This window comes from Diadema antillarum, unplaced genomic scaffold (genome assembly GCF_040938485.1).
Source record: "Diadema antillarum isolate AM-2024a unplaced genomic scaffold, OU_Dant_1.0 seq00000984_RagTag, whole genome shotgun sequence".
NCBI classification, from domain to species: domain Eukaryota; kingdom Metazoa; phylum Echinodermata; class Echinoidea; order Diadematoida; family Diadematidae; genus Diadema; species Diadema antillarum.
Genome location: NW_027271824.1, coordinates 559,810 through 587,517, shown reverse-complemented (window position 1 = coordinate 587,517; position 27,708 = coordinate 559,810). Strand labels below are relative to the sequence as shown.

Sequence of the window (27,708 nt, the reverse complement as noted above, 5' to 3'; positions counted from 1 at the left end):
ATTGTCCGATTTTCCTCAAACTTTCACTGATGTGTTCTACTAATGTTGCTGCTTTCACTCACTCCACATTGTTCTTTGGGTTTACCTTCCCTTTAAGTATGTAAATTTCATTTGAACTATAGAGATTATGTGTTGGAGGAACTGCAAAAAAAAAAGGAACAAATGCTTTACTAGTGGAGATACGTCCTAGGGGGAAAAAATGTAGGCAAACACACGATAGAGAAATGAGAGAAAAAGAAAGGAGAAATACAGGAAAGAAAAAAAAATCAACTCAAGAAAGCTTTTTGAGTTGATTTTTTTCTTGCTTCCACCTCTCCTTGCTACATTTTCTCCCATGATTATTGAAAATGTTTCGTTGTTCGCATTTGCGTCGCGTGTTCTTCGTGTACGTAACATGCTGTACTTTAGCAATGATACACACGACAATCGCACATACGTCGTGGGAACTTCGCACAAATTGCGCAAGAATAGTTTTCGGCTTCATTGTCGGAAAACATTCGGAGAAAAACTTTTCCGAATGTTGGATTTTGTCATTCGCGTCCTTCGCAAATCGTTCGCGTGCTCCGTGAAATCCCACCCTTTGAAATGCGAGTGTAAAAAGGTCAGTTTTCTCCTTAGCCCCGGACAAGAGATAGTGTAGGACTAATTGAGCAGTGTAAAAAGCTGAAAAAAAAAATTGGTACGGGACTAACGATAGTCCTGGGTCAGAGAAAGTCCGGGGTTAAGAAACATAAGTGTAAAAAGCCCTTAAATGTAACGAGATTTTTTGGACAGACATTTGGAATATAGGAAGCTCTCAATCACTAGACTTTTACTGTTTTTTGAGGGAAAGCAAGCGGGGAAAGGGCACCGGCGCAGCTAGGATTTCATCTGGGGGGGGGGGGGGGGGGGGGTTAAGTATGCGAGGGAGCGAGCAAGGGGGGGGGGGGGGTGTGTGGAAGTGCCTGTTGTCCCCCCCTCCTCCCACGGTTAGAACTAAAATTGCATTTTGATGCATGTTTTGCTTGTTTTATCGACTTGAATCAGTCCCACTTGTTTAAGGTATCAGTACATTTTGAAGTAAATTGTTATACAACACTTTGCCTATAAATGGTATAATTCAAATAAACTTCTAGTAATAATTCTTACACTGATGTCATGAACGCGACCGAGCCCGAGCAAGGGGGAGGCTGTGGGAGGGGGTTGTTCCCCCTATAAATGGATTATGGCATGACGGTGTGAAACGACAAATTACGGGCAGCAATATCAGGAGAATGGCATAACGATTACATGCGAGCGAGCGGAGCGAGCGAGCTTGAAAATTTTGACATTTTACAGTCCAAAAACTGCCGTTTGTAGCCATATTTTTTTTCTGCTTTGGAAATTGGGGGGGGGGTGCATCGGCCGCACCTGCTGGCAATTACTGGCAGCAATATCAGGAGAGCATAACGATTACATGTGAGCGTGCGGAGCGAGCGAGCTTGAAAATTTTACATTTTACAGTCCAAAAACTGCCGTTCTTAGCCATATTTTTTTTTTCGCGTTGGAAATTAGGGGGGGGGGGGGGCGCACCGGGCGGAACTGCTGGCAATTACTGGCAGCAACATTAGGTGAATTGCAGAACGATTCAATGCGAGCGAGCGAAGAGAGCGAGCTTGAAAATTTTGACATTTTACAGTAAAAAAAAAAAAAAACCTGCCGTTTGTAGCTATTTTTTTTTTCGCTTTGGAAATCAAGGGGGGGGGGGCGCGCACCGGGCGCAACTGCTGCCTGGCAGTAACATCAGAGAAGAATTGCATAAAGATTAAATGCGAGCGAGCTTGAAAATTTTGACATTTTACAGTCCAAAAACTGTCGTTTGAAGCTATATCTTTTTTGCTTTCGAAATTAAGGGGGGCGCACCGGGCGCAACTGCTGGCAATTACTGGCAGCAATTATATCAGGAGAATTTAAATGCGAGCGAGCGGAGCGAGCGAGCTTGAAAATTGTGACATTTTACAGTCCCCAAACTGCCGTTTGTAGCTATATTTTTTCGCTTTGGAAATTAAGGGGGGGGGGGGGCGCACCGGGCGCAACTGCCGGCAATTACTGGCAGTAACTTCAGGAGAATGGCATTACGACTAAATTTTACAGTCCAAAAACTGCCGTTTGAAGCTATATCTTTTTTTTTTTTTTTTGCTCTCGAAGTTAAGGGGAGGGGGTGCACCGGGCGGAACTGCTGGCAATTACTGGCAGCAATATCAGGAGAATTTTAATGCGAGCGAGCGGAGCGAGCGAGCTTGAAAATTTTGACATTTTACAGTCCAAATACTGCCGTTTGAAGCTATATTTTTTCGCTTTGGAAATTAAGGGGGGGGGGGGGGGAGGAACGCCCGGTGCGCCCCTCCCCCTGGATCCGCCACTCGTAGCCAAGGGTGTCGGTTTATGTTCATGACTGGGGGAGGTATGACCAGCGAGGTGGCGTCGAAGTGACCAAGCGGGGGAAGGATGTCCAAAATCTGCACTTTAGAGCATCTCCTAATAAATGTGCGTGTTTGATTGTGTGTGTGTTTTGCATGGAAAAGTTAGGAATTAGCCAAGGTCAAGTCTTTTCATTGGCAATGCAAGACATTTTTATATAGACTAGTATGTAAAGCAACACTGCAAAATCAATGGTCTAGCTTTGATATAACGAAGCGTATACAAGGTACAAAGGTGTAAATTCTACATCACATTGCGCAACATTGTAGCGACTCTTTTTACCGTTCGGATGTTCTGATCTAAGTACGCACTGGGCACATCCTGCTTATAATTATGCAGAATGCCAACCAGGAATCACGCTGAATCACAATCTTTTGTCGGCTCCGGTTTCACAATACATATACCTATTTAATAATGTTTAAAAGAAATCATAGAAAAATATCTTATTTCTTGATCACGCTTTCATTCAAAAGCAGTTTACTAACCCTTGAATTACTATTTTGGTAAGTCTTTTTTTTTAACCAGAGGATGGGGGGGGGGGTACCCCCGCCCCCCGTGCGCCCCCCCCCCCCCCCTCCGTTGTACAGATTTCTAACAAAAAAGCAAGAAAATCTCTTCATCGCGGGAATTATGATTATGTGGGGTGGGGCAAATGGTGCGCTTACCTTCCAATATTTTTTTATGCATGGGGCAACAATTTTTTTTTTCTTTCAAAAGCAACAAAATCTTCTAATTTCGGGAATTCTTGATTATGTGAGGGGTGAGGGGGGGCAAAATCATAATATGCTTGCCCCTCCAATATTTTTATGGGGGCAACTTTTTTTTTCTGTCAAAAAAAAGGTAAGAAAATCTTCTTGTCTCTGGAATTATGGAGGGGGAGGGGTGGGCACAATGATATGCTTGCCCCTCCATTTCTTTTTTTTTAATGAGGCTAAGGCTCGCTCTTGAGCTGGCAATATGGATTGGTCAGAAGTAACGTAAATAGACCCTACATACTTGTAAGTAGCACACGTACATGCAAACGTGTACGTGCTCCGTACCGTAGGGATGTACAGTACGTTCGATAAATAGTAAACACTGTATAGAATACTAGTAGATAATTATGTATAAAATCAGCGCTGCCAGAACCAGGGGTGCGAATTGTTTTTGCCCACGATATATATATATATATATATATATATATATATATATTTTTTTTTTTTTTTGTCCCTGGTGCAAAATTGAAGAAAAAAAAAGAAAATAATAATCATTTAGCGTCCGGCGTTGAGGTCGCTGGCGAACTGAAGTTTTTTTTTTTTTTTTTTTTTTTTTTTTTTTTTTTTTTTTAAGGATCTGAAGGGGGGTGCGTTCGCACCCAACGCACCCCCCCCCCCTGGTGACGCCCATGGGTGACTCCCTTGTAAAACTATAATTATCATTAACATACACGCAAAGTTCAGTGAGGGTAAATCTCATGTTCGAAAGGGGGAAAAAAAGAGAAAAATTTTGTAGGATTATATTTCTTGCAGTTGCAATTTCCTTTTCATTAAAAAAAATACGGCAATAGCATTAAATTTTTATTGATGAACTCAATCATCCATCGTTGTTGCCATCTATCTGATTTGCATAAGGAGTTCAAATTAAGAAATTGTGTCATGTCAACACAGTCATTTAGAACACAGTTTCAAAGCCTACGTATACATTGTTATCCTGTATAGTGATGAAAACTGTCCTGGGGGCATTTCATGAAGCATTGATTTTGTCCGACAAAGTTGTCGGACAAATTTGCTCTCAGCCAATCAGATGCAAGGTTTTCAGTAGCTTGTAACAGTTTGTCAGAAAAATATCCGACCAAACTGCTTCATGAAATGCCCCCCCCCCCCGATCTTACTGTATAGGCTACCCAATGTACTCTGTTAGCTTGAATATAGATGGGAGTTACTCTTCTGAAATAAAGAGAGGGAGACTTTCCGTGAAAGTTGAAAGCACATCGTATTGGTTGAAAACTTTGAACAGCGTCACGTGACTATGCACGCTTCCCTTGGACGTACTTAAAGCATGAGTCATAGAAGGCACCTTGCCATTGGCTACTGTATTAGTTGTTTTTTTTTTTTCTGGCGACAAAATTCGTAGGGTATCCCTCTGTGGCGCATACCAGACGACGTCTGCATTTATAAGTCAACCCGTACCGTGACCGGGAAGTCAACTCGACGTACCGTCTGCTAGCACTCTCCATCTCCTTGCTGGCCTGCGGAGCCCGCAATAGAAAATGTTCCCAGTCAATGCTCTGCTTATGTGAAATATCTCAGATTTCGCAGCATTTTTGGCGGGAAATTTCAGTCATGGCGAAGTGTGGACGGAGACGTGGCGATTTGGCAACATGTCGCATTCGTGTCCTTCCGCTCGCGCTGTTTCTCGGGCTGATTGTAGGCGGCCATTCGGCATGGGCTTCACCGCCCGGGCGAGGTGATGAGGAAGGTCTGCGGGCGCGGGAGCTCGGGTCAGGCGAGGGGCATGTGTCCGAAAACTCTGCTACATCAGCATCTCGGGCGTCGAGACAATCGACGGGAGCGGAGGCGGACGATGCAGGCGCGGGGTCAGGTGTCCAGGGTGTTGCGGGGGAACGGAACACGCTCTCCGGATTCACGTACAAAACCTCATGTTATGATGACGGAGGTAAGTCAAAGCGACTGATAAAATGTGGTGGTAATGCAACGACTGAGATGGGTTTGAGTGTCCTTTCAGTATTTCAAGATTGGGCTAAGAATATTAATGTTTGGGCTACATGAAGATCTCCTATAGGCCCTACGTAATACTTGGATAGCAATTATATATTAGGAGCTCAAATGCCATCCATGGTCACACAGTAAAACTTTCACTCCAGTTATTCAAGATAGAAGTAATAGTACTGTAGACAACAACGGTTGATCTTATTCAAGTCAAAGTGATATTGGCATATTCTCTTAGAAACCACAGCAACACAACAAGTTCATTTTTTTGTCTGTTAGAATGATTGCAAACGATTCTGTCGGCATAGATCTATGCCGAATTGTTCAATGTATAGTCATTGTTCTACTCCAGCTTTTCTTTACGTGAGACCTACCAATGATTGCAATAATTGTCACGTATGAAAGGTATCGTTTCAATATCATAAAGTTCAAGGAAATTGTCGACATGATGACTTCAACCCGATTGAAAAAGTCGGTAATGTGGTGATGGTTGTCAAAGTCTTTGTGTTCCAACTAACAAGACCATCAATGAAAAATCTTTCATAGCACATAATTATCTTCCCCCCTGCTTCAATATTTTGCTTTCGTTTGATACTTATGCTGTAACAATAAAATGCTTTTGCCATCTGATCCGAAATCAAGACGTCAGATTTCGAGTTGGGGGACAGAATCTGCCGGTGTCAAGATCGCGAGCAGTTTGATGATTATTGTGTACAGGAGTGGAAAGCTTGGGACTGGTGTTGAGAATAGCAGCGCATGTGGCACATTTTATTAACCCTCGTGGGATCTCTTACTTTCGATCACCGTTGAGACGGGATGCAAAATAACAGCCGGTGGTAGTGACAGTAGAAGAAACGAAAGAAATGTCCAGTGATAGCAGGCAGCGGTCTAAAGTGCATTATCATATATCATGGATGACTCAAAATATTCAGAGTCAAGACCGGTTGGAAGAGTGTAACAGGTTGATGACTGGATTCAGCTGTTAAGTCAACGACAACGGCGACAACAACAACAACTAAAGACGAGACAACCTATATATAGTACGAAAAACAGTGGAGGGCTCTGCGGTGCATTTTAAAACTTTAACACAAAAGAACAAGACCACCTTCATATACATGTACATTGAGAGAATGCAGCAATATTAATAGAACACATTAGTGAAAGTTTTAGGAAAATCCGATAATCCGTTCAAAAGTTTCAGTGCCACCATCGCTAGATGAAAATACATGTACTACTACAGCTTGTGATGTCACATGTGTAGAACGATATAGGCCCCCTGTATAAAGAAAATATAAAGAAAATTTAACGTATTATTTTCACTTTTCTCGAGTAACAAAAGAGCACTTGACTTGACTCTTTTAAAAGGCAGGGGGAATGAAATATGTCAGTGACAAGTCGAAAGGAATGTGTAGGCCCTACTTTATCGAAAAATGGAGATTTTGTGAAATTCCCTTTTTATTTTCGTTATATCTTTAAAGCTACGTGCATGATATCATAAGCTCTATAGTAGTCTTCTGGTCCAGTCGTGATTACACAGAAACTTTAAAAATCAATAACTTTTGAACAGATTGTCTGATTTTCCTCAAACTTTCACTGATGTGTTCTACTAATATCGCTGAATTCACTCAATCCACATGTATGTGAAGGTGAACTTGTCCTTTAATTGCTTCTCTGAGCGGCGCATGAACAGCTGATGAAAAAATTCAAAATCAGATCCTAATTCATTCAAATGTGACGTACGTGACTTTGACTCTGCTTATAGTGCTCTGCAGCTATTGACTTCGATTATCGCTTCTTTCACTTAACCTGGGGGGAAAGGTATTCTCGTTGTGTCTTAGAAAGGTTTTCAAGGAGTGTTATGTTAACCAAGCTATTAAACTGATTTTAAGTGGTTTATTCCAGCAGTACTTTCTATTAGAAATATCAATATTACTTACGCCGTCACTCAAAGATGTTTATTTCATTGAAGCATTTAACGTTTTTCACCCTTTTTCCATACCCTCATGTTCACTTTAAATATGCAAAATCATGCACTCAAGGGTTTATAAAATCTCGAAATATTTTAAATTGATGCCTTTAAACTCTGCATTGCATGACTTTTGCAGGTGTGAAAACCCGTAATAACCATCAGATGGAGACCGTATAACTTGTCACATGCTATATCAATCATGTTGCCCTCAAAATCAGGCCAAGGTTAAGCACGGGAAACGCGTATAGCTCTTAGGGAATGGCGGAAATTAAGTCTTTCATCACTATTGGTGATATACATATATATATATATATGTATATAAATACATATATATATATATATATATACATATATATGTATATATATATACATACATATATATATATATACATATATATATATATATATATATATATATATATATATATATATAAACATATATAAAGTGCTGAAGATGTAGGCCTAATTAGTTGTTAAAGATTTTGGTATTGAGGAGGTTAATCACTGGCAGTTGACTCCATGATGTTTATAGTTTATAGAAATGGCTGTTTGAGAAAGTTATGAATTATTGTATAATCATGCAATAAAGTAAACGCAACGTTTTAAAGGCAAGGGGTTGTGATGCTCTTTGTTTTTCCATAAAGTGAATAGTGCAAAATTGAGGACTGACGATATACCGTAACTTTCCGTGTGACGAAAAGAAAGTGTTTTGTTTTCCCCACAATATCTTCTGTAGATCAAAGCTTTCGCTTCTCGGAAGCTATTATTTTAGCCCTTGGTGTATTTAGTGCTTTGTACTTTATACCTCATGTACTGGCAAGGCCGAGTGTGAATACGTGCATTCTGCTTTGAAGTTCACAGATATTCGCACACGCTTTGTTTGTGTCTAACAGATTCAGTAGATGACACTTCTGCATAATAAGTGTTTGCTTAACACGTTAACCAACTGAACTTTATTGCGACGACTTAACCCAGACTAAGTCAACCGCCAGAGGTAACAGAGAGGACACGAACCCTCGTGAAAGTTCAGGCAAAGCTGTGGTTCAAGCATGAAAACTGGAATCGCTAAATGGTTCAACCTGCCTCCCTTAGCATTATTTCATGGCGCGATTATGGTCAGGCTAGTTTATTTTCAGTCGGTCAATATTTATCATTTTCTGTATATTTCTTATTCTGTGCGCCAGTCTACTACTGGAGCAGGTTGTGCAAGTCATAGAAAGTTTGCATGTGTGCGCGCAATGCTATATTTGTCACGGTTTGTATAATGCACTTTACTTATTATACTTAGGCCTATATATCGAGTTCAGAAACGACATGAAGAAAAATACCTTCAATGTAAATGATTGATCAAAGTGAAACTTAACTCAAATATTCTGAGAACTTCGGTGCCTCATAAGAAATTCAAGTACTCAAGGCTAATGTCGTATTTTCTATCAAATAAAAAAAGTCTTCAGTCCTTTATAATCACGCCCGCACAGTTACACATTAGGTCCATTATGTTCTTACTTTTTGAAGAAGAAAGCTTGAGTGCTCCGAGAAATTTGATGACCTTTAAGTCTATGGGAACTAAAAAAATCAATCCAGAGCAGATGAAGTAAGAAAGCTGAAAGCTTAAAAGTCATCAAATACGTTAGAACAGAAATCTGTAAACTAAGATTTCTAATTTCTAACTTTACTTACATCAGAAGAACTAAATCCCTTCCAGACTTGTAGGCCTAACTGATGCAGAATTATGAAGCTTTGAGAACAATAAAATCAAAATTATCTTAGATCAAAAAATCACTGGTATGATCTGTTTATTTACAAACCTGTGGGAAGCGGAAGAGATAACGTTATATTCTCAGCTAAGATTAGCCAGAATGATAGTAATGACCGATTTTATGCTGCTTTCTTTATAAACCAGTCAAACTTGAAAGGGTGGTGAAACTTATTCTTTGTGTTTATTCAACTTTTCTCTGTTTATTAAGTTCAAGTGAAACGTAGAGAAACATTTTTCTTGATGATGTGTATTTTCGTAGAACATGAAGCCGCGAAGTGTGCGTGCTTACTGACAAATACTTTCGTTCTCACAATATTCTGGAGTTCATGTTCTTTTCGTCTTCTTTTTTGTAAGGTGACAAGACATTGGCTTGTAATGTATGCAGTGGAATGAAGGTAGCCTGATATAGTTTAAAATTTACGGTCGTATACGTGGTCAGACGTCGGTAATCAAAATTCGGAAAGCCACCTGGAAAATATATCGACTCGCACTGGACCTCTGCTCCATGGAGGTAGAAACTCCAAGGTATTACCAAGGAGGTACTATAGGCGAGCTAGTACCTCCTTGGTAATTTTCCAGCGTCGTGAAGAAAAGATGGATGTTCCCGTTGAAACCATCAGATAAAAGTGCATTGTATAATTAGCTACGTTTTCTTCTCTCCACTTTCTTGCGGCCATGAAAGACCCGCTATCTTTCATTTTTCTCGTATAATTTCTAGAAATGTCCTGTCCAATGGTGCCGGACATATTATAGTCTCGTCAACATTTTAGATGAAAAGAGTAACACGTAAAATTGATGCGGCATGAGAATGATAATAATATAGAAATGGCATGACAACAAAATTAATAGAGAAGAATAGAATGGAACGGAAAGAATGAAACAGAGTGCACTACATCCAAACACAGAAAAAGATGAAATACAGATATAATACATGGAAACGAGGTGGTATGATTCGATATTATGACAAGATTGTTTACATCCCTTGGTTTCACCAAGGAGGTATCACTCCTTTCCTCTCACCTCCCTGGTTTCAACCAGAATCTATCTGCCCTGCCAAACCTGATCGAAACTGGTCCGCGGAAAAGCTGATGAAATACTCCCCTTGCATCGGTGCATATCTTCCTATATACTCTCACATATATGACTTGACAGCTTTATGGAGTTTTTGACCGCAATCTGTATCCTGGCGAATATTTTCTCGACCAGGCGCTGACAAGTGAGTTCATGAGTCAAAACAGAGAATGAATGAAGGGGGGGGGGGGGGGGGGGGGAAGAGGGTTAGTTGCTATGAGGGTAAAGGTCAATCGCATCGGCGTTCCGCGCCGAGTGGATGAAACTTATTACCGCCTCGCACTATTTCATGGGTCATGAACACCTCCTCGGCCGTGAGACGCGGGGAGATAATTAGTTACCAATGACGGCGTCAGAAATTGAAACAGCTCCACGTATTCATTTTTCTTTCTACCAAGGGAATAGGGTGGTAGCACAATCGCTAGTAATCGACGAACAGTACTAATCCGCTAGTTACCATCAGCTTAAAATCCAGTTGACTTAATTAAACATGCTACACTGAAAGACTTTAGCTTTGTTGCGCTTTGAAATATGTTCTTCGGTTCAGCATACGCCGTAATACTCTGAGTTTTAAACTATGATAATAGGAATTTTCAAAATATAATAATATGAATTTTCCCGATCCATTTCGATTCGCCTTGACTAAAGATATTGGGATGAATTGGGGACAATTCCAGCCTACGTTGTGAGTATATAGGCCATAATACAGAGCGCAAGGAAAGAGCTGTGAAGCAAAAGGACCAATTCCCCCTCCCCTTTTTCGTATTTCGTAGTCCTTCTTAACCTAGGTGTATAGGTCACCTTTATGCTTGGCAATACTCATGCAATACTAAAGACAAATCCATTCAAAAATGGCGCAACAAAACAACAACAACATCAGCAACCACAGCAAGAAAATCAGCGCTGACACTGACAAGGCTCTACCCTGGATAAAGGTCATGATCTTTTATAAATCATATCATTATTACGATCGAAACTTTGGACAATTTGCAAGACCACGATTTGGAAGCATTGCAAAGGAATATGGATTTTTTAAAACCTCCTATTGAAATATAAGATGGGAAATATCAATTTCAATCAAACTGACGTATTACAATAGTTTCTGGTCATCCGCGCATGACGATATACAGGCCTATACGTTTAGTCGTGGAGCTCCTTGGTTTAGTGAATTCTGTTTGCCTTATATACTCACGGTGGGCATCCAAACATTTATACTACAAGCAAAGTGAATATGAAGTGACGTACCTAGTCACAAAATTGTGTCACCATTACGGGTGCTGTTCGTTATTCCGAAGGTTTGCTATTCCGAAGGTTCTTTTTTCCGAAGGGTCGTTAATCCGAAACACGCAAATTCCCTATACCTACAGGTTCGTTAATCCGAAAATGAAAACGGGTTCGTTAATCCGAAAATTTGTGGCGTTATTCCGAAGGTTTGTTATTCCGAAGATTGGTCAATCCGAAAATGAAATTCGGAACAGCGTACCTTCGGAATAACGAATCTTAGGAATAAAGAGCCTTCGGAATATCGAACCTTCGGAATAACGAGCTGTAACCCAAGATTACCATCTGCGAGAATACCGAGGACTTGAATAGACTGTGATGTGTCTAGACGAAAGCAGTCAGTATAGTCGGATAATAATAGAGCGCAGGAGGGAGAATGTCCCCGTGGTTTCCTCCATGTGGTCTTGTCTTCCATCCGACCACGCCCATCTCGCGGTGGTTTGGAGGTACACTGCAGCGGCTTGACGGGGTCTCTGCGGGGTCATGTAACTCTCCAAGCCGCGAAACCTCCCCCAGAACTAAATATTCTTTGTTGTGTTTCCTTTTTCCCATGTCTGTCAGCACTAGGTCTCTCACATAATCCATGCGTGGTTATGTCTGTTTGTCTGTCTGCTTGTCTGTCTACTTCAACGCTCTGATTACTTCCACTTCTTCTTTCACCTTGACTTTCTTCTTCTGTACTTCTTCTTCTCCTCCTCTTCTTTCTCCAACTTCTTCTTGTTTTCTGTTTTCTTATTCTGATCCGCCCTCCCTTCCTCTGTATTTTTCTTGACTTGTCTTTGATTCTCATGTTCACTTTACCACAAAGAATAATGCTAGTGTCATATATAGTTACTTTAGAATTACTTGTTATATCACTGTGTTTAGTGTTCGGTATTTTAACCAATGCTACGCTAGTCTTGTAATCACCAGAGTTAATTGCATAACATTACTGTGCTTCTTGTTCGATAATAACCAGTGCTACAATTTGGATATGACTATACTTGAACTGTATTTCGTAAGTAAATTTCATAAATTACTTTGAGACATACACAAAACCCACCCACATATAAAATGTGTAATGTTATTGAATATATATTTTGTTTATCATAATATGTCTATTTATTCCATTTGCAAAACGAGGGAAAGACTTTCAATGCAGACTACCTCAGCATAGGCAAAATTTAAACCAGACAATGATTCAGTTCTTCTAGAATATGGAGACAGTAAACATCCATAGCGCTCGAGGGACATTTGTGATGATCGATGGTAAATAGCCGTAGCAAAAAACGTCTCGGGACATTGATAATGATGGAAGTGATGACTTATGTCTCTCAAGGACGACAAAAAAGAAAAAAAAGATAATAATACCATGATAGTAGTCATGTCTGTGCAGTAACTGTCATCTTCTATATAGGAAACAGATCTCTGGAAATCCATCCGTTTTAAAATCAGTAGTATAAAAGCCAAAAAGGGGGGGGGGGGTAAAGTCTTTGCGTTGGCGTCGGTATATTTGTCGCTCAATTTGACAGCACATGAACTGCATGCACCAACCAGTTAGGTGGACAGGTTCTCCCTTCCACCCCACCTCTCCGCTCTGACACTTTACGAGAGGTTATGATATCTTGAGGATGTTTGAAGAGTTTCGCCATGTGAACGGATGTCATACTCTTTATTGCAGGTCAAGGGTCATTCTTGCAAAAAGGGGTCTTGCACTCAGTATGACCATAACTTGAATGGACTTGTAAAGTTAATTAAACTTATCAAAGTTAATTTCTCAGTATGACCATAACTTGAATGGATTTGTAAAGTTTATACACTTATTAAAGTTAATTACTCGGTATGACCATAACTTGAATGGACTTGTACAGTTTATTAAACTTATTAAAGTTAATTTCTCAGTATGACCATAACTTGAATGGACTTGTAAAGTTTATACACTAATTAAAGTTAATTACTCAGTATGACCATAACTTGAATGGACTTGTAAAGTTTATTAAAGTTATTAAAGTCAATTTCTCAGTATTACCATAACTTGAATGGACTTGTAAAGTTTATTCAACTTATTAAGGTTTAATTCCCCATCACCGTTAAATCGACCTTGATTGACAGAGTGAAATCAGACGAACAGAATGGTAGAAGTTATACATCATACATCATATATAAGCTAAAAATAAGTTTTGAAACTTTCCAGGGATGATAGTTTTCGTTGAGGTGGGGCTTCAGGTTTCAATTTTTTTTTTGTGAGATAATAAGAAACCTCTTATGGAATATGAACGAGCATACAATATGATCTAAGGGAATTCAAAGTTAATCTGGTGAAAAATTTGTTTTGAAATGTCAGAGATAACCCCACCCCCCCCCCAAAAAAACAAAACAAAACAAAGAGGTTCTAATAAAAGGTGGGACCCACCTGTCATTAGGACCACTTTGTTTTACTTTGTTTTTGGATACATCGCAGCCATTTCAAAACCAATTTTCATCAAATAAACTTTATATTCCTCTTAAAATTGTATGCTCCTTAATATTTTACGTGGTTTCCACTCATCTCGCAAGAAGTTAAAATCTGAATCCCCCATCTCAACCAAAACTGTAGGCCTAGCATCTCCAACGTTTCCTATGCTGTTAATGACGAGGGATAATGTTTGCAACTGCAACTCAAAATAGAAGAGGGAATGACGTCATGACTTCACAAACCTCCCATTGTTTATACACTGAAATATTATGAAAATCAATCAATTCATAATTCTGTATCTACTTTGTAGCACCTGCAACCTATTTCCTCTTTATAAGTCAGTTGTGTGAGATTTTATTACAAGACTACAATAATGACGATGACAATAACAATGAATTTTACTTGTTATACGGCCCTCATGAGGAAATGCAAAGGATGAACTTATTCCTATTTCTAATTTCATGTCACATAACGACAAGCGATGAAGATTCTGATTTAAAGACACCGTAACATGAACAAGGTGCAGTGGAATTGCACTTTGATGAAAATTGACAAATTCCTATCATGCCAGGCAGGCTGATGTCAATGCAGACAAGGTATAGACGTCAAGGTCACCCATCAATGTTGCTTTATGGCCAGGGGTTAGAGCTGTCACAATAATTTGAGGTAAGAATGCAGATAATGGATGAGACGTGCGCTGAAAAAAATATGAATAAGTATGATTAGCATTAAATCCGAATTTTTGGGGTCAAGGGTTAACTTTACCTCCTAATGTTATCTTGTCATATGCGGTGTATTGATTTTGTTAGATTATTTGATGGCTTTGGACAGACTGGCTGAGAATTTGATTGATACGCCATATGGCAGCATATGCATGATTTGAATGTTTAACAGAGCACCGTATTTGTCATAGACTAACGAAAAACTGCTTGGTTATCATGCTCTGAGCTAAACCAAGCTTCCTAGCTCACACTAACCTTGCTTTAATCGTAAAAGTATCTAGTTTAGGTATAAAGAAGACGCATTGGCCACGTAAATTGTGGGCGTAAATCTGAAAATGTAGTGTGGTATGTTTTGTTTTTATTTTGGTTGTTATGACCACTATTTTGTGATTTGGCTCCTCAAGAACAATGCACTCAAATTAAAAAGTACGCACGATTTCATTTGTATGGTCTGCCTGGGTAATCATACTCGAGTCGTTAAATAAGTTGCACAACCAATGCCGCATGTAGTATATGTAGTAGAAAAAAAATGAAATATTCTAATAACTTTAAGAAAGAAATCAAAGGATTTGAATTTTATGGCAAGTGTATGAGATCAAACAGAAATAGCAACTCATATGGTTTCAACTTTAAATATGACTATATAAGATATCCATCTCTGGAATCCTCGTTTCAATGCACTCGTCATGTTGTAAAATTTGATAAGAGCCCCGTAGTGTTTACGGGAACAAGCAAGCATGTTGATCTCTTACCACCCACGTATGGAACACTGAGAATAATAATGTAGGAAAATCATGCACGAGGAATTTGTTACCCGCAGTACCTACTCTAAACTGCCTCTAGTACTGTCACAGTCTGTGATCGAGCTTCATTCCAAAATTTTACTGAGCCACTTTTTAGGCCGTATACAGCAACAACAACGACATGCCATCGATCAACACTTGGAAATAGTGCCCACGGCGACTTTGGCAATCACGAACTCTTTCTGCGTCATTGACAACTACAGTTTTAATGTCCGTGGTATTCCTGATTTAAAAAAAAAATGTCAGTGGTATACTCTAACGAATCGGTCCAGAGAGGTTTAACGAATGCCCTTTGATAGATTATTCCGATCCAGAATAAACTGAAGTAGACAGAGTTTCACTGGGAATTATGTCTTGGGTATAATTCTGGGGATTCCTTGAGGCTGTGGTGACGGAAAAACGCTTACCGGAATATTCTGCGCTCGGAATAGGACTTGCTTGCTTCCGAATCTGCATTCTTGAAGGAAAGACGTAAATGAAAGTTTTGTGGATTTGGAATTATAGCATGTGCCTCCCGGCGTGTAATCTTTGAAAATGATTTCAGTCGCCAGGAAGATTATGGGTTGACAGTGTAAACGAAAATGTGTTTTGAAATTCCGATGGGGTTCAGGTAGGAAACAGAAAAAAGAAGCTTATGATGTAAAAGTGGTTGTTGAAAAGCCGTGAGGGGTCGGGCGTAGAATGTTATAAAGAAGCTAGACGTCTTTTCAATGCATAAGTTACTTTGCAGACAAAACAGCTCCTGGAAAACTGGTTACACAGTGCTACTCGTTCATAACAAATTATACTCTTTTGTCGAAGATTGTATTACAGTTCGGAAGACCTGTATGTTACTTGCACAAAGTTTTAAGCCCGATATCATTTATTCTGATTGGCGAGGACGGTAAGCCCAAGGGAACTCTACTTAATGTTGAGTAGTGTATTGAGAAGTGTGTTCTTATTTTCGAATTAATGAAAACGTTTTGATGAATTTTGTCATCGAGATCATGGTTTAATTTGCTTACAGTTGTAATTGTTCTTTATATCACTCTTCCGCAGAAACATTTAAATCTCAAAATACTTCTATGACTTTTACGTTTTGTTAGGTTTTAATGAAACCTTTAATGTTCTATTTGTCTGACCTCACTCTGTATATAGGTGAACTTGAAAATGGAACCGAGTTTCACTCTTTGCCACGCTATATACAGTACATTGTGACGAACACGCAAAACACTTGCTACACACACACACACACACACACACACACACACACACACACACACTCGTGTATATTTCATACAAACACAAACACACACATACACACAAACAGAAACAAAATAAACAAAATCATTCCTTAACATGAAACAGTTCCCTCTGAGCAGAATCGCGATTTTGTTCGATATCCTAGACCGGAATGTTTTGTCAACAATTATGTGATGATGCGAAGTAGACTACTTTTTTTAATGTAATGGATATCTGCTGCAACTCTTATGGGCGTAAAATGAAACATCTGGTCTGATATTCAGTAAAAGATTATTTTATCGAAATATAGAAAAAGTTAAGCTGGATCCACATCGAATGGACTTTGTTTATGGAAAATCTGCATTTTGTTTCGTATGTCGTGAACGTCATATCCACTACACGTGAATATTCAAAGTTAAGACACGCACGGGCATCATAAAATTTATCATTTTTTGTCAAGTCTTATTAGGATGATGTTATTTCTACAGTCCCATACAGAGGTGTGATTGAGGCTCGAGTTTCCATCGACGCTGAATGCTCACTCGTAAATCATATAGATCATTCATGACCTTAGTGCATGTTGCCCACTGAGTGCGGGTGCTTCGGTCACAGAAATTAGACTTTACAGCCGTATTTCGTTTTCTGGAGGTAAAACGTGCGTGAACGCCAGAGCGAGGGCGCGAAAACTCGCGGAAGAGCAAAGGGGAGCGATTGGTTTTTATTACTGTAAATCTACAGTTATTTGGCCGCTGCTCCCGTTGCTACGTACTTGTCAGTTTGCTTGGTGTCGGGATTGATACAACTGTCATCATCATTGTCCTCTCGTCGTCATTATCATCATCATCATCATCATTATCATCGTCATCATCGTCATCATCATCATCTTCATCATCATCATCATCATCATCATCATCATCATCATCATCATCATTCCCCTTACAGTAGTCACGGTAGTATTGAGTATCATCATGAAGAACATAATTTTCTACCAACAGTTCGCAGCTTGATACTCAGTCAACCTTCATTCGCTTTCCTTTTCATTAAATATTGTCAACAAAGTACAAAGCAGCAGTTGCTATATGAACGTAGTCGTTTTGTTTAATCTTATTTTTTTTTCTTGTCAAGCACCATTTTGAAGTGATAGTGGTCATACATGGTGATAACTCTTTTACTATATACGTCCGCGCTCATTTTCTATGAAGATACCAGTTGTTAGACCAAGGACACCTTGTCCAGGTCAGAATCAATCGTACGTGATGCTCTAATAAAACTCGCCAATAGCCACACACAATACTCTTCCGAAGTGATGCCCTATATTCTCACTGCAGGGTTGATTTTACAGATTCTTACTGTCAGAATGAGGACCACTTTCATTGCTTTCATCTCCTGCCGTTCTGGTTTCGACAGGTGTGTATCAGCTGGACATAATGCTACCGGACGGTGGCGAAAGCCCTGCTGGACTGTGGTCATCCCCTCGGTCGTCTCGTACTGACCCAGATAACGGCCGTTCCCGCCGCGACTCTCAACAGGCAGGCCAGCTCCAGCAGCCCGCTTATAGGTCACCACACAGTTTTCGAAATCTTGCTGTTTCTTTCGTTTTCTGTAATCTGGATAACACCGAATCCCCGCATCACTTTCTTTTTAACTGTCGTTCTCCACTCTCTAAAAAAAAAAATCGAGTGAAAATTTTCACTCTAAAAAGAGTGAATACAAAAAAAGAGTGATTTTCGAGTGAAATTGGAGTGAATTTTGAGTGAAAATGTTCATTTTCACTCATTTTGGAGTGACGTCAGGGATCACTCGAAGATTTTGGAGTGATCCTGACGTCACTCCAAAGTGAGTGAAAATGAACATTTTCACTCAAAATTCACTCCAATTTCACTCGAAAATCACTCTTTTTTTGTATTCACTCTTTTTAGAGTGAAAATTTTCACTCGATTTTTTTTAGAGAGTGCACTGTTCTCACTCTCCGCGCCATTTTGTTACTCGATTCTAACTGTCTACTGATGTTGTTTTTTTTCTTGCATCCGCACAGAGATGCAGTCTCAAAGACACGAACGATACAGACACATAGACGCAAGTATATATATATATATATATATATATATATATATATATATATATATATACATATACTTATACATACACATACACATGTACACGTACTCTTTCTCTCTCTTTCTATGCATGTCTGTTACCTTCTCAATTCATTCAGACTATTATTAGCCTTAAAACATTATTACCACGTGTTTTAAAAGCTCACTTCGATTCAAAAGGAATAAATGATAGAGAATCTGACAGGTGATGTCTACTCTAGAGCTGTCAAAGATAATTTTCTGCTTTGATTCATTATGGTTTCAGGTCATCATCAACAACAGACATGACAGAAATACTCTTCAAAGTTCAAATTGGGGTCTTTGACACATCCATGAATGTATAATCTAGCAATAATTCTCCGTAAACGCGATACCTCAAGAATAGAGTTAATAAACAGAGAAAATTATATACAATGTATGAGCAGAACATATTTGTAATAATTGCAAAAACGTGAATTAACAAAATTCATGTAATAATGAGTAGCAAAATGAAGAAAACATAATTGTATTTTTTTTTAGATATGTATATTATAATTATATGCATATAGGACAAATTGATATAAGGCAACCTTCCAAATAAAGAAACTTTCCAACTACGTCTATGAACTTTGACTGAACCCTGATCTAAGAGTATCGATGTATTTGGGTAAATTGAGTACATTTTTGACACGAGAGTAGCAGTTGGCAGAGCCGTTTAACACTATCAGACCAGCCACACGGCAGGATGTGTATATGAAGCATCCCTATACATACTCGAGTAGTCCTTATGAAAATGAATGATTCGTAATCAAACAGTCACATGAGGAAAGTCTAGTTTACAAAGTCATCGCGTGCAACCAATTTGTGATGTATAACCCATCGTTTAATAAAACTCATTGACAAGGTTTACGCACTATGTGTCCCTTAGTCTCAGATACGCAGGTTAATGTACTCTCGTCAATGTTAAACGGTGCTGCTCCAGACTGTTTTGTCATAAGTGTGTTATAATCATTATCCCAAAATTGACAAACATTCGTGTTTCCAGTTTAACTTCTGGATCGAGGGATGCACCTGAGAAAAACACCTTGATCAAGGACGGGTGCACTAGGAAGCAATCAAACTCATGAACTTGTGTTTGCAGGGTAAAAAGCACTCTCTACTGCACCATTTCTAACCACGATTATGATGACACTAACAAATTGTACTGTGTAATTTGACGAAATTTTCGATACTTGGTTCGATGCCAAGGTCAATTAAATTTTCATGTTTTGTTTTTTTCTCCTCCCCCCCCCCCCCCCCCCACCCCGCCATGAGGCAGGTCAAAGAGAGTCCAGTGGCTGATGATGGAAAGGGAACATCGCAGTCGAAGGCGAAGAAAAAGGAGTGTGACGAATTACGTGTACAACGTGTGGCCCGATGCCGTGATCCCTTACGAGATCGACAAGGACTTCGAGAGTAAGGCTGACGACGTCGAACGTGGGAAAAATGTGACCTCTTTAATATTCAATAACTATATAATCGTAAAATAGAAGTCAGCGCTTGCTACATGCGAAGAGACTCTCTGACTGGGCTGTGAAAAGCTACTGAAATGCCACTCCAACCGAAACTCTTTGGCAAAAAGCTGGACAGCGCTTGCAAAGTAAAATGTACAGAATTTTATGATCGCCAACAGAAAGAGTAATAAAAATCCTCGTCTTCTTGCTTATTTTTTTTCTTTGTGGTCTGAGATGTCGAGATCTTATTTTTTTTTTTTTTGGGTGTATTGTTAGGTCCTAAAGGTCGAGAAGGCCAGATATGACTACAAGTATTGGGTCTTGTCTTTTTGACCTTCTCGAACCCGAAAAAGGTCGAGAAGGTGAGAAGTTATCTCGTCTTATCGATGTCACTTATAAGCTTTAGGAGATATGCCACCTGAAAATATTCGAGGCTTATTAAGATTCTTTTTTAAATTTATAAAGCTGTCACTTTCTAATGGTAATGCGAGCGTGGGGGGGGGCAGGTCATAAATGCAATGATTGCCAGGTGATTATTCAGACATAGGAAAGACTCATTCTTGCTGAGTTGTATTGTTTCTGTAGTTTTACTTGTCAACTGAAAACATCTGAAACATCTTGATTTTTCTGGCACTTTGTGTCAAAGATAGAATGCTTTTTTAGGCTTTCATTCTCATTCTCGGGCACTTTCCAATTAACATCACTACCTAACAGACCTTCTAGTTACAAGGATCATAACCAAGAATTATAAGGGGTTTATGATTCAGGGTTAGTCATTATAATTGTGTTTAAATAATGATCGCACTCAAAGCTGAGATGCTGAATGCATTGTATTATAAACTACAAGCAACACCATGGCTACTATGCACACTTGTATTACCATTGTGATTTCATTTCCGGTTTCTGTTAAAAGACAGCACACAGGACCTGATTGTGAAGTGTATGCGGCACTGGATGGAACACACCTGTCTCCAATTCGTACCGCGGACCAACCACACAGACTACGTCCGCTTCCTGCAGGGTCGCGGGTAGGTCAGTTTCGTGTCAAAACCACGCCGTATTCCCTCACGCCTGAAAACCATCTATCATAATAATAATGCAGAGAGTTTCAGAGCGCTATTTCATTATTGTCGGTCCTTCAAGACCTCAAAAACAACCCCTACCCCTATATGAATGTCTTGTATATCCGAATATGGGGTTTCCGCTTATTCTCATTGGGGCTTTGAGTAGACACCACCTCCCTAATTCTTCCTGTCGGAGTCTTTAAGGGGAAGATACCTCCAAACATGATCAAACATGGATTTAGTGAATGCACAGGGATTCGTGAAATATATGTATGCGTTTGTTTGTTTGCTTGTTTTTTCTCCTATGGAATATCGGAAAGTTTGTTCAACAGCTTAAATGCCTTTTATATATGCTTAAAGTTTGCGTAATTTGATGTGTCGTCTCCTTTATATAGAAATTCAACAACTCGTTCTGTCACGATAGCAGATAAGTAGAAAGAAATACATGTATTTGTGGGATTGCTTTATTTTGCATAACCATCTAGTATACATCTCCATTAATCTACACACACCTCAATATTGTAATGATAATAATCGTACCAATACGTATGCAAATTGTTATAAACAGTTAAAGCTGTGCACGATGAATAACAGTGAAGAAATGTTACGATCAGTATCAGTTTATTGCCATATATCATTTTCTCTCATTTATTTTGTATATTTTTTATGTAGCATCTTCCTATGCATCAAAATACATGTAGGGTGGAACATCCTATTACCGGACGCTTTTCTTTGTGGCTTTGAATTCCGTACTCATAGAATGAAATTTCGGCTAAAAACAACACCACTTATTCACAGACTCATGGAAATTACTAATTCAGCCAACTTACGTCATTTCTTCGTTCCAGTTTTTAGAAAATATGCTTCAAACATACCCCTCTAAAAATAGTGTTTTTTTGCGCGGTGCAAAATCGCATTGTATTACCGGACGCTATTTTCGTAATCGAATAATCGAGGTCTTTCGCACCTAATCCTTGCACCAGAATCACATTCATCCCACAAATCACCGTACACATTCTCACCGAGCGGATGACACACAAAAAAAAATCTGCAAATGAAGCTCAAATTTCGTATTTTACAGTAAAATGTCTGTCTTGACCATTTCGAATAGTTCACGCAATAAAACCTTGTGAGAAATCGACAACTGGTTAGAGTATACGTGCTTTGTCTATGGGAGCTGCACGCGCGGGTGATGAGTTGCGTGCCCCTTAGCGCACAACTATTCCGCATCGTTCGCGTTTGAGGACGATAGCTACAATTTTTCCGATATTGATCAGTGAACTTTTGGTTCTAATAGAATCTTCAGCATTTTTCCTGTATGTGAGTGGGATTTCATAGAATTTCAGTCGCGAAATGTGATTCAAACATGCATAAATATTAACTATAAACGAGGTGCGGGTCACTCAACTATAAATTTGAGGTAAAATGTGAATTTTTTCGTGTTTTTACATTTTTATGTGGCGTTTTTTGCGATTTCGGTCCACACAAAGTTCTGTGAGGCTAATCTACGAAGTCTCGCGCGTACAGAATGTCATTAGTACGCAAAAATGTGCGTGTCCGGTAATACCATGGTGTCCGGTGACACCATGCTTGCCCCTACTTTATCCATTCACAGGTGCTGCTCCAGTGTAGGTCGTCAAGGAGGCCCCCAGAACGTCTCGCTCGGTCACGGCTGCCTGAACTTCGGCACCATCATCCACGAGATCGGCCACGTGGTCGGTTTCTGGCACGAGCAGAGTCGGCCGGACCGCGACGACCACGTCACGGTGGTCGAGGAAAACATCGTCGGCATCGAGCGCCACAACTTCCATAAGCTGAGTGAGAAGACAGTAGGTAGATTGGTAGATGAGTTTTTCTGCAATGTATATGACTAGAACAGACTATCTAACGAAAAACGTTACCGGGATAATTTCACCATCGAATCTTTAGTTTGGGCTCGATACCGCCGACGTATGAATAATTGAATGAATGAGTAAATGAATAGATTCATTAATTTGTAACATAATAGGTATAGGAATAAACTAATGTACGTGTATATATATCTGAACGTTTTCCTGTTATTATTCGAAGATTGTAAATGAAATCAATCAGGTAAACTTTTCAGACTCTGAATAATGATATCATAATGGAAGCGACATGATGGCCTACTTTAACGGGAGTATGTGTGTCGTCATGTACATACTGCAGTATTGGTCTCCTGTAAGCATATAACATGACCAACTTTTCTGTACTATGTAATTATAGTCTGTCTCTTTCAATGGCATTGAATGGTGTCTTTCTAAGGACAATTCTGTAGGCAAGCCACTGTGTTGATTCATCTCTACTAATGTACAGTTTTCTCTCCCTACGCAGTTGTTAACGGGACAACTCCCTCACTTTTTGAAACAGCTTGGAAAGGAAATGACTTTGAATTTTGATGAGAGTACTGGAAATCAAAGTGAATTGAATATAAAGTGGCGGTTGAAATTCTTTGACATGATTAGCGTAAAAAATTAAAACGTCCGTCTCACTACTGATGTTATTTTCCATACGTCAGAGATTCACATCACATGTAATGTATGGTGCTATCTGCCGTGACATATTTCCCTGGGGAAAAAAAATGTTTCCAAATCGAATCCTTTGAATGTAGATGAAATGGTGTACAATGATGGCCTCCATATTATTTTCGACGTTTCGTTGTGTTACCAGAGCAGTAGGCCTACATGTTAAAAAAAGGTCAGTTAGTATGTGTTCAATATTCTGCTTTATACCAGGCAAAATAAAGTAGGGGGACCTGCTGCTCATTTGGCATCAAAAATCCAACTTTGTGAGTAAACACTGTCAATATGTTATCCTCTCAAAACGTGCACCCTCAGCACGAAGTCTCTAAAAGTCACGTGCGAAGAAAGACTACGCCATTGACGCTGTGACTCTCATGCTTTTCTTTTCTTCTTCTTTTTTATTGCCGTCTTGTAGGTAGACTCCATGCACCAGCCGTATGATTACGATTCTGTGATGCACTACGGTCCCCGCTACTTCACCCTGAACAATAAAGACACCATCATCTCGAAAGGCGGCCCTATCGGGCAGCGGCTCGGGCTGAGTGCTGGCGACATACTGCAGACGAAGCTGCTGTATAAATGTTCTGACGCAGGAGGTAATAAATCACACACTCAGACATCAGATACACGATGGCTTTTGTCCATATTTATTGTCGCTTGTTCCTCAAGTCTAATTTTTGTCGCGATATGATAAGAAATTGTTGCTCAGGGTAACCCGTTCAGTAGTAGCAGTGTTTTCTATACCTGAGGGCCCTGCCGTTGAGGGCCCTGCCTTTATTATACACCAGTACTGGCAAGATACCCGTTTATACAACTCTGTCTTGTGGGACAAGCTGAAAAAAACAGCAACAAACATACATCTTGTATAAAAGGATGTAAGCCTTGAGCAGGTTTCGACACTAGGATCTGCTGCTCAGCGTCCAGTGCCTTTGTACAGTGCCTTCTCTCTCTCTCTCTCTCTCTCTCTTTCTCTCTCTCTCTCTGTGTGTGTGTGTGTGTGTGTGTGTGTGTGTGTGTGAGTACTATGGTTTATTCCATTACAGAAGCACGGAAGGGAATGAACTCCAAATGCGGATTGGTTAAAATGCAGAAATATTAGTACAGCACATCAATGAAGTTTGAAGAAAATACGGCGATCCTTTCAAAAGCTAAGAAGTTTTGAACTCTTGGTAGAGTCCAGGGGACCGTTTCATGAAACTTTTTGTCAGTGATTTACACTGACAACTGTTAAAAGCTACTGAAATCCTTGCGTCTGATTGGCTGATAGCAAATTTGTCGGTGAAAACCTCCGACGAACTCGTTGATGAAACGCCCCCCTGAAGGAGCTACCCTCCGCTATGTCCCGTTTAGATAATAGCTGCCGGGCCAAAAAGTATGAAATGAAAGCATTGAGCAGTTTTTGTCATTTTTTATTAACGTCCCCTTATAATTCACAGCATTTTGTATTTCATGGTAACAGTGAAGTTTCGTCGTTTCCCTCCTTTCAACCTTTGCAGTCTGCGGAGGCACGTTATTTGAACCCAAAGGGTTTATCTCGTCGCCTAGCTACCCTCAGCACGTGATCCCTAACTTCACATGCGATTGGTCCATTGCTGTTCCCGGGGAATCTGCTTTGAAATTCGAATTTCTTGATATCGACCTTGCAGGTGACAGAAGAGTTCGTCAAGTTATTACGTAACGTGGCAAAACTATTAAGGAAAGACCAACTGAAAACAAAGACTTTGCAATAATTCTGCCATTCGAGTTTTTCAAATTAGTATGTGATGTGAAAAAGAAATTAAGAGAAGGCCATCTGAAGGCATACGCTTTGCGATAAACCTCCCTCTGACGCAGTGATTTCATGCTTGTTTTTGTATGTTTATTTTTTCTCCCATATTTCGCCTTCCTTCTGCTAGGACTTTCACTTTAAACATCTTCGGTTTTCAAAATGAAACTATTTATTATCTCATACTGAGTATTTTATAAAAAAAAAGTATTAAAACATTCTGAGAGGGTGTCCTCAAAATCAGTCAGTTCAAAAGCAGTAAACGGTAGCACTGTGTAAATACCTTTGCTTCTTTAAGTTGTTTTTGAGAGCGAAATGAAGGGATTTCTATTGTTACGGTTGCAACTCGTCGTAAAAGCTCACCATTACAACGAGTATCATAATATTGATGGTGAATAAGTAAATGTTGTAGTACGTTGTCGTCCTAATAGGAATTGTTATTTGTTGGGGAAATAGTAGGGTCAGAAGTGTTAAAAAGAGACTACTCCTCGTAGATTATTCAAGATGATGGATTGTTGTTGTAGTTGTATTATCATCATTATTATTAGTAGTAGTAGTAGCAGTAGTAGTAGTAGTAGAAGAAGTAGTAGTTGTTTTTGTTGATTTTTTTTTGTCGTCGTCGTCGTCGTTGTCATCAACAGCATTCTCAGATTTTGACAGATGTCAACCACACGAGACTTAAAGTAATCATAATTCATCAGTTTGATTCTGTTCCCAGAGCCAGACGATGGAAAGTGCGATGACTCCTACGTGGAGCTGCGCGAAGGCCTTGGTGAACTCGCCCCTCTGATTGGTCGATTTTGCGGCAACACCAAGCCTGACACCATCTTCATCGACGGGGGCGCAATTTGGGTGCGGTTTAAGTCGGGCAGGAGGCGGTACCGCGGTGCTTCTGGCTTCGCTGCGAGATATCAGTCGGTGTGTAAGTAATGTCCGAAGTTGGCCTCGTAGGAGTCAAATTAGTGACGTCTTATTATATTGATCAGTCAGATCTCTAAAGCATCAACTCAGTCAGTAGTCAATTTCTCTGACCAGGGGGTGTTTCATAAAGCTGTTCTTAAAGTTACGAACGACTTACAAGCGACTGGTGATCAGTTCTTGAGCTGAATTATTGAAATTCTAATAAGTATAGCACATCACAACTGATCACCAGTCGCTCGTAAGTCGTTCGTAACTTTAAGAACAGCTTTATGAAACACCCCCTGGTTGTTTTCACGTATAACCGCGATGCTTCAATTTTCCTCTCTTTTTTAATCATGAAAGACAGTTTTGAAGACGTCCAGAGATAATCAACATTGTCGGGCAATTATTTGATCTTGGCTCTGCCCTGTATCTACAACACTTGCCAAATATTTCTCATACACTATTAAAACAGAAAGCTTCGAGTTACCCGTATTTTGAAGTATCTTATTATCATTATCTTATTGGACTTTGTTGCTTATATTCTTATTCCATGAAAGTTTAGAAATGGTCAGAAGGTTTTTTTCTCTCATTTCATGTATTCGAGTTTGTTTGTTTGTTTTATGTTTTTTTTTTGAACAAATAACATTCATGACATAATATACATCTATGGATGATACAATAGTATAACAGTAGTTAATGGAGATTCCATGAACATGATGAATAAAGAATGCACTTTGAATGAATATCATAAGTCAAGTTACAGGACGCACTTGAATCAATCTATACAGGATGTCCTGTTCATATTTGGAATTAAAATAATATGTGGAGGAACTTACAGAAAAGCAGCTGGGGTAGGTCATCAAAAAAGAAGTCATGAGACACACACCTACGCAAACGCACATGCATTTTCACTATAACTGAAATAAAAAAGTTGTATAAATTATGGTCGTCACATTTTCACTTGTGTTTGCAAATCTCTTAATGTTCTGCGTGTTGTGTTAGTAACACAAGCACTGAACTTTGACCCTCTCTTCTTTTCTTTTCTTTTTTGTTCTCATTCCAGCCTTCCACAAATTCATAACGGATACCAGCGGCACGATTAAAAGTCTGAATTACCCACTGTCTTTCCCGCCCGATGCGGACAGCATGTGGCAAATCACCGTGAAATACGGCTTCATAGTCACGCTGCGGATCAACGAGCTGCTCATACCCTTCATCAAGCATACGGGTTGCCATGGCGACTACCTCATCCTGTACGATGGTGCCGACAGTCAATCGAAACTCATCACCAAGCTGTGTCGGTCTCAGAAGAGGGTCGGAGTGGCCTCCAAGGGACCGGCGCTGAGGATCGAGCTCCACTCTGCCAAGAGGGAGAAAGAGTCCCCCGAAAGTTGGACCGTAACCAGATTCTACGCCAAGTACGCGGCTCGAGGTGAGTTCAACAGATGTCTGTTATCAAAT

At 39.7% G+C, this 27,708-nt stretch overlaps 1 protein-coding gene across 1 annotated transcript in view; it reads left to right on the top strand.

Moving 5' to 3' along the window:
- The first annotated feature begins 4,760 nt into the window (after positions 1 to 4,760).
- Positions 4,761 to 27,708, top strand: part of LOC139742188 (bone morphogenetic protein 1-like) — a 37,773-nt gene continuing 14,825 nt past the window's right edge. Inside the window, exons 1-9 of the mRNA XM_071652767.1 lie at positions 4,761 to 5,094; positions 17,815 to 17,965; positions 19,801 to 19,937; positions 20,889 to 21,003; positions 22,655 to 22,868; positions 23,995 to 24,175; positions 25,076 to 25,225; positions 26,063 to 26,266; positions 27,311 to 27,679. Of these exons, the coding sequence (XP_071508868.1) occupies positions 4,761 to 5,094; positions 17,815 to 17,965; positions 19,801 to 19,937; positions 20,889 to 21,003; positions 22,655 to 22,868; positions 23,995 to 24,175; positions 25,076 to 25,225; positions 26,063 to 26,266; positions 27,311 to 27,679 (1,855 nt within the window). The remainder of the gene's footprint in view (positions 5,095 to 17,814; positions 17,966 to 19,800; positions 19,938 to 20,888; positions 21,004 to 22,654; positions 22,869 to 23,994; positions 24,176 to 25,075; positions 25,226 to 26,062; positions 26,267 to 27,310; positions 27,680 to 27,708) is intronic.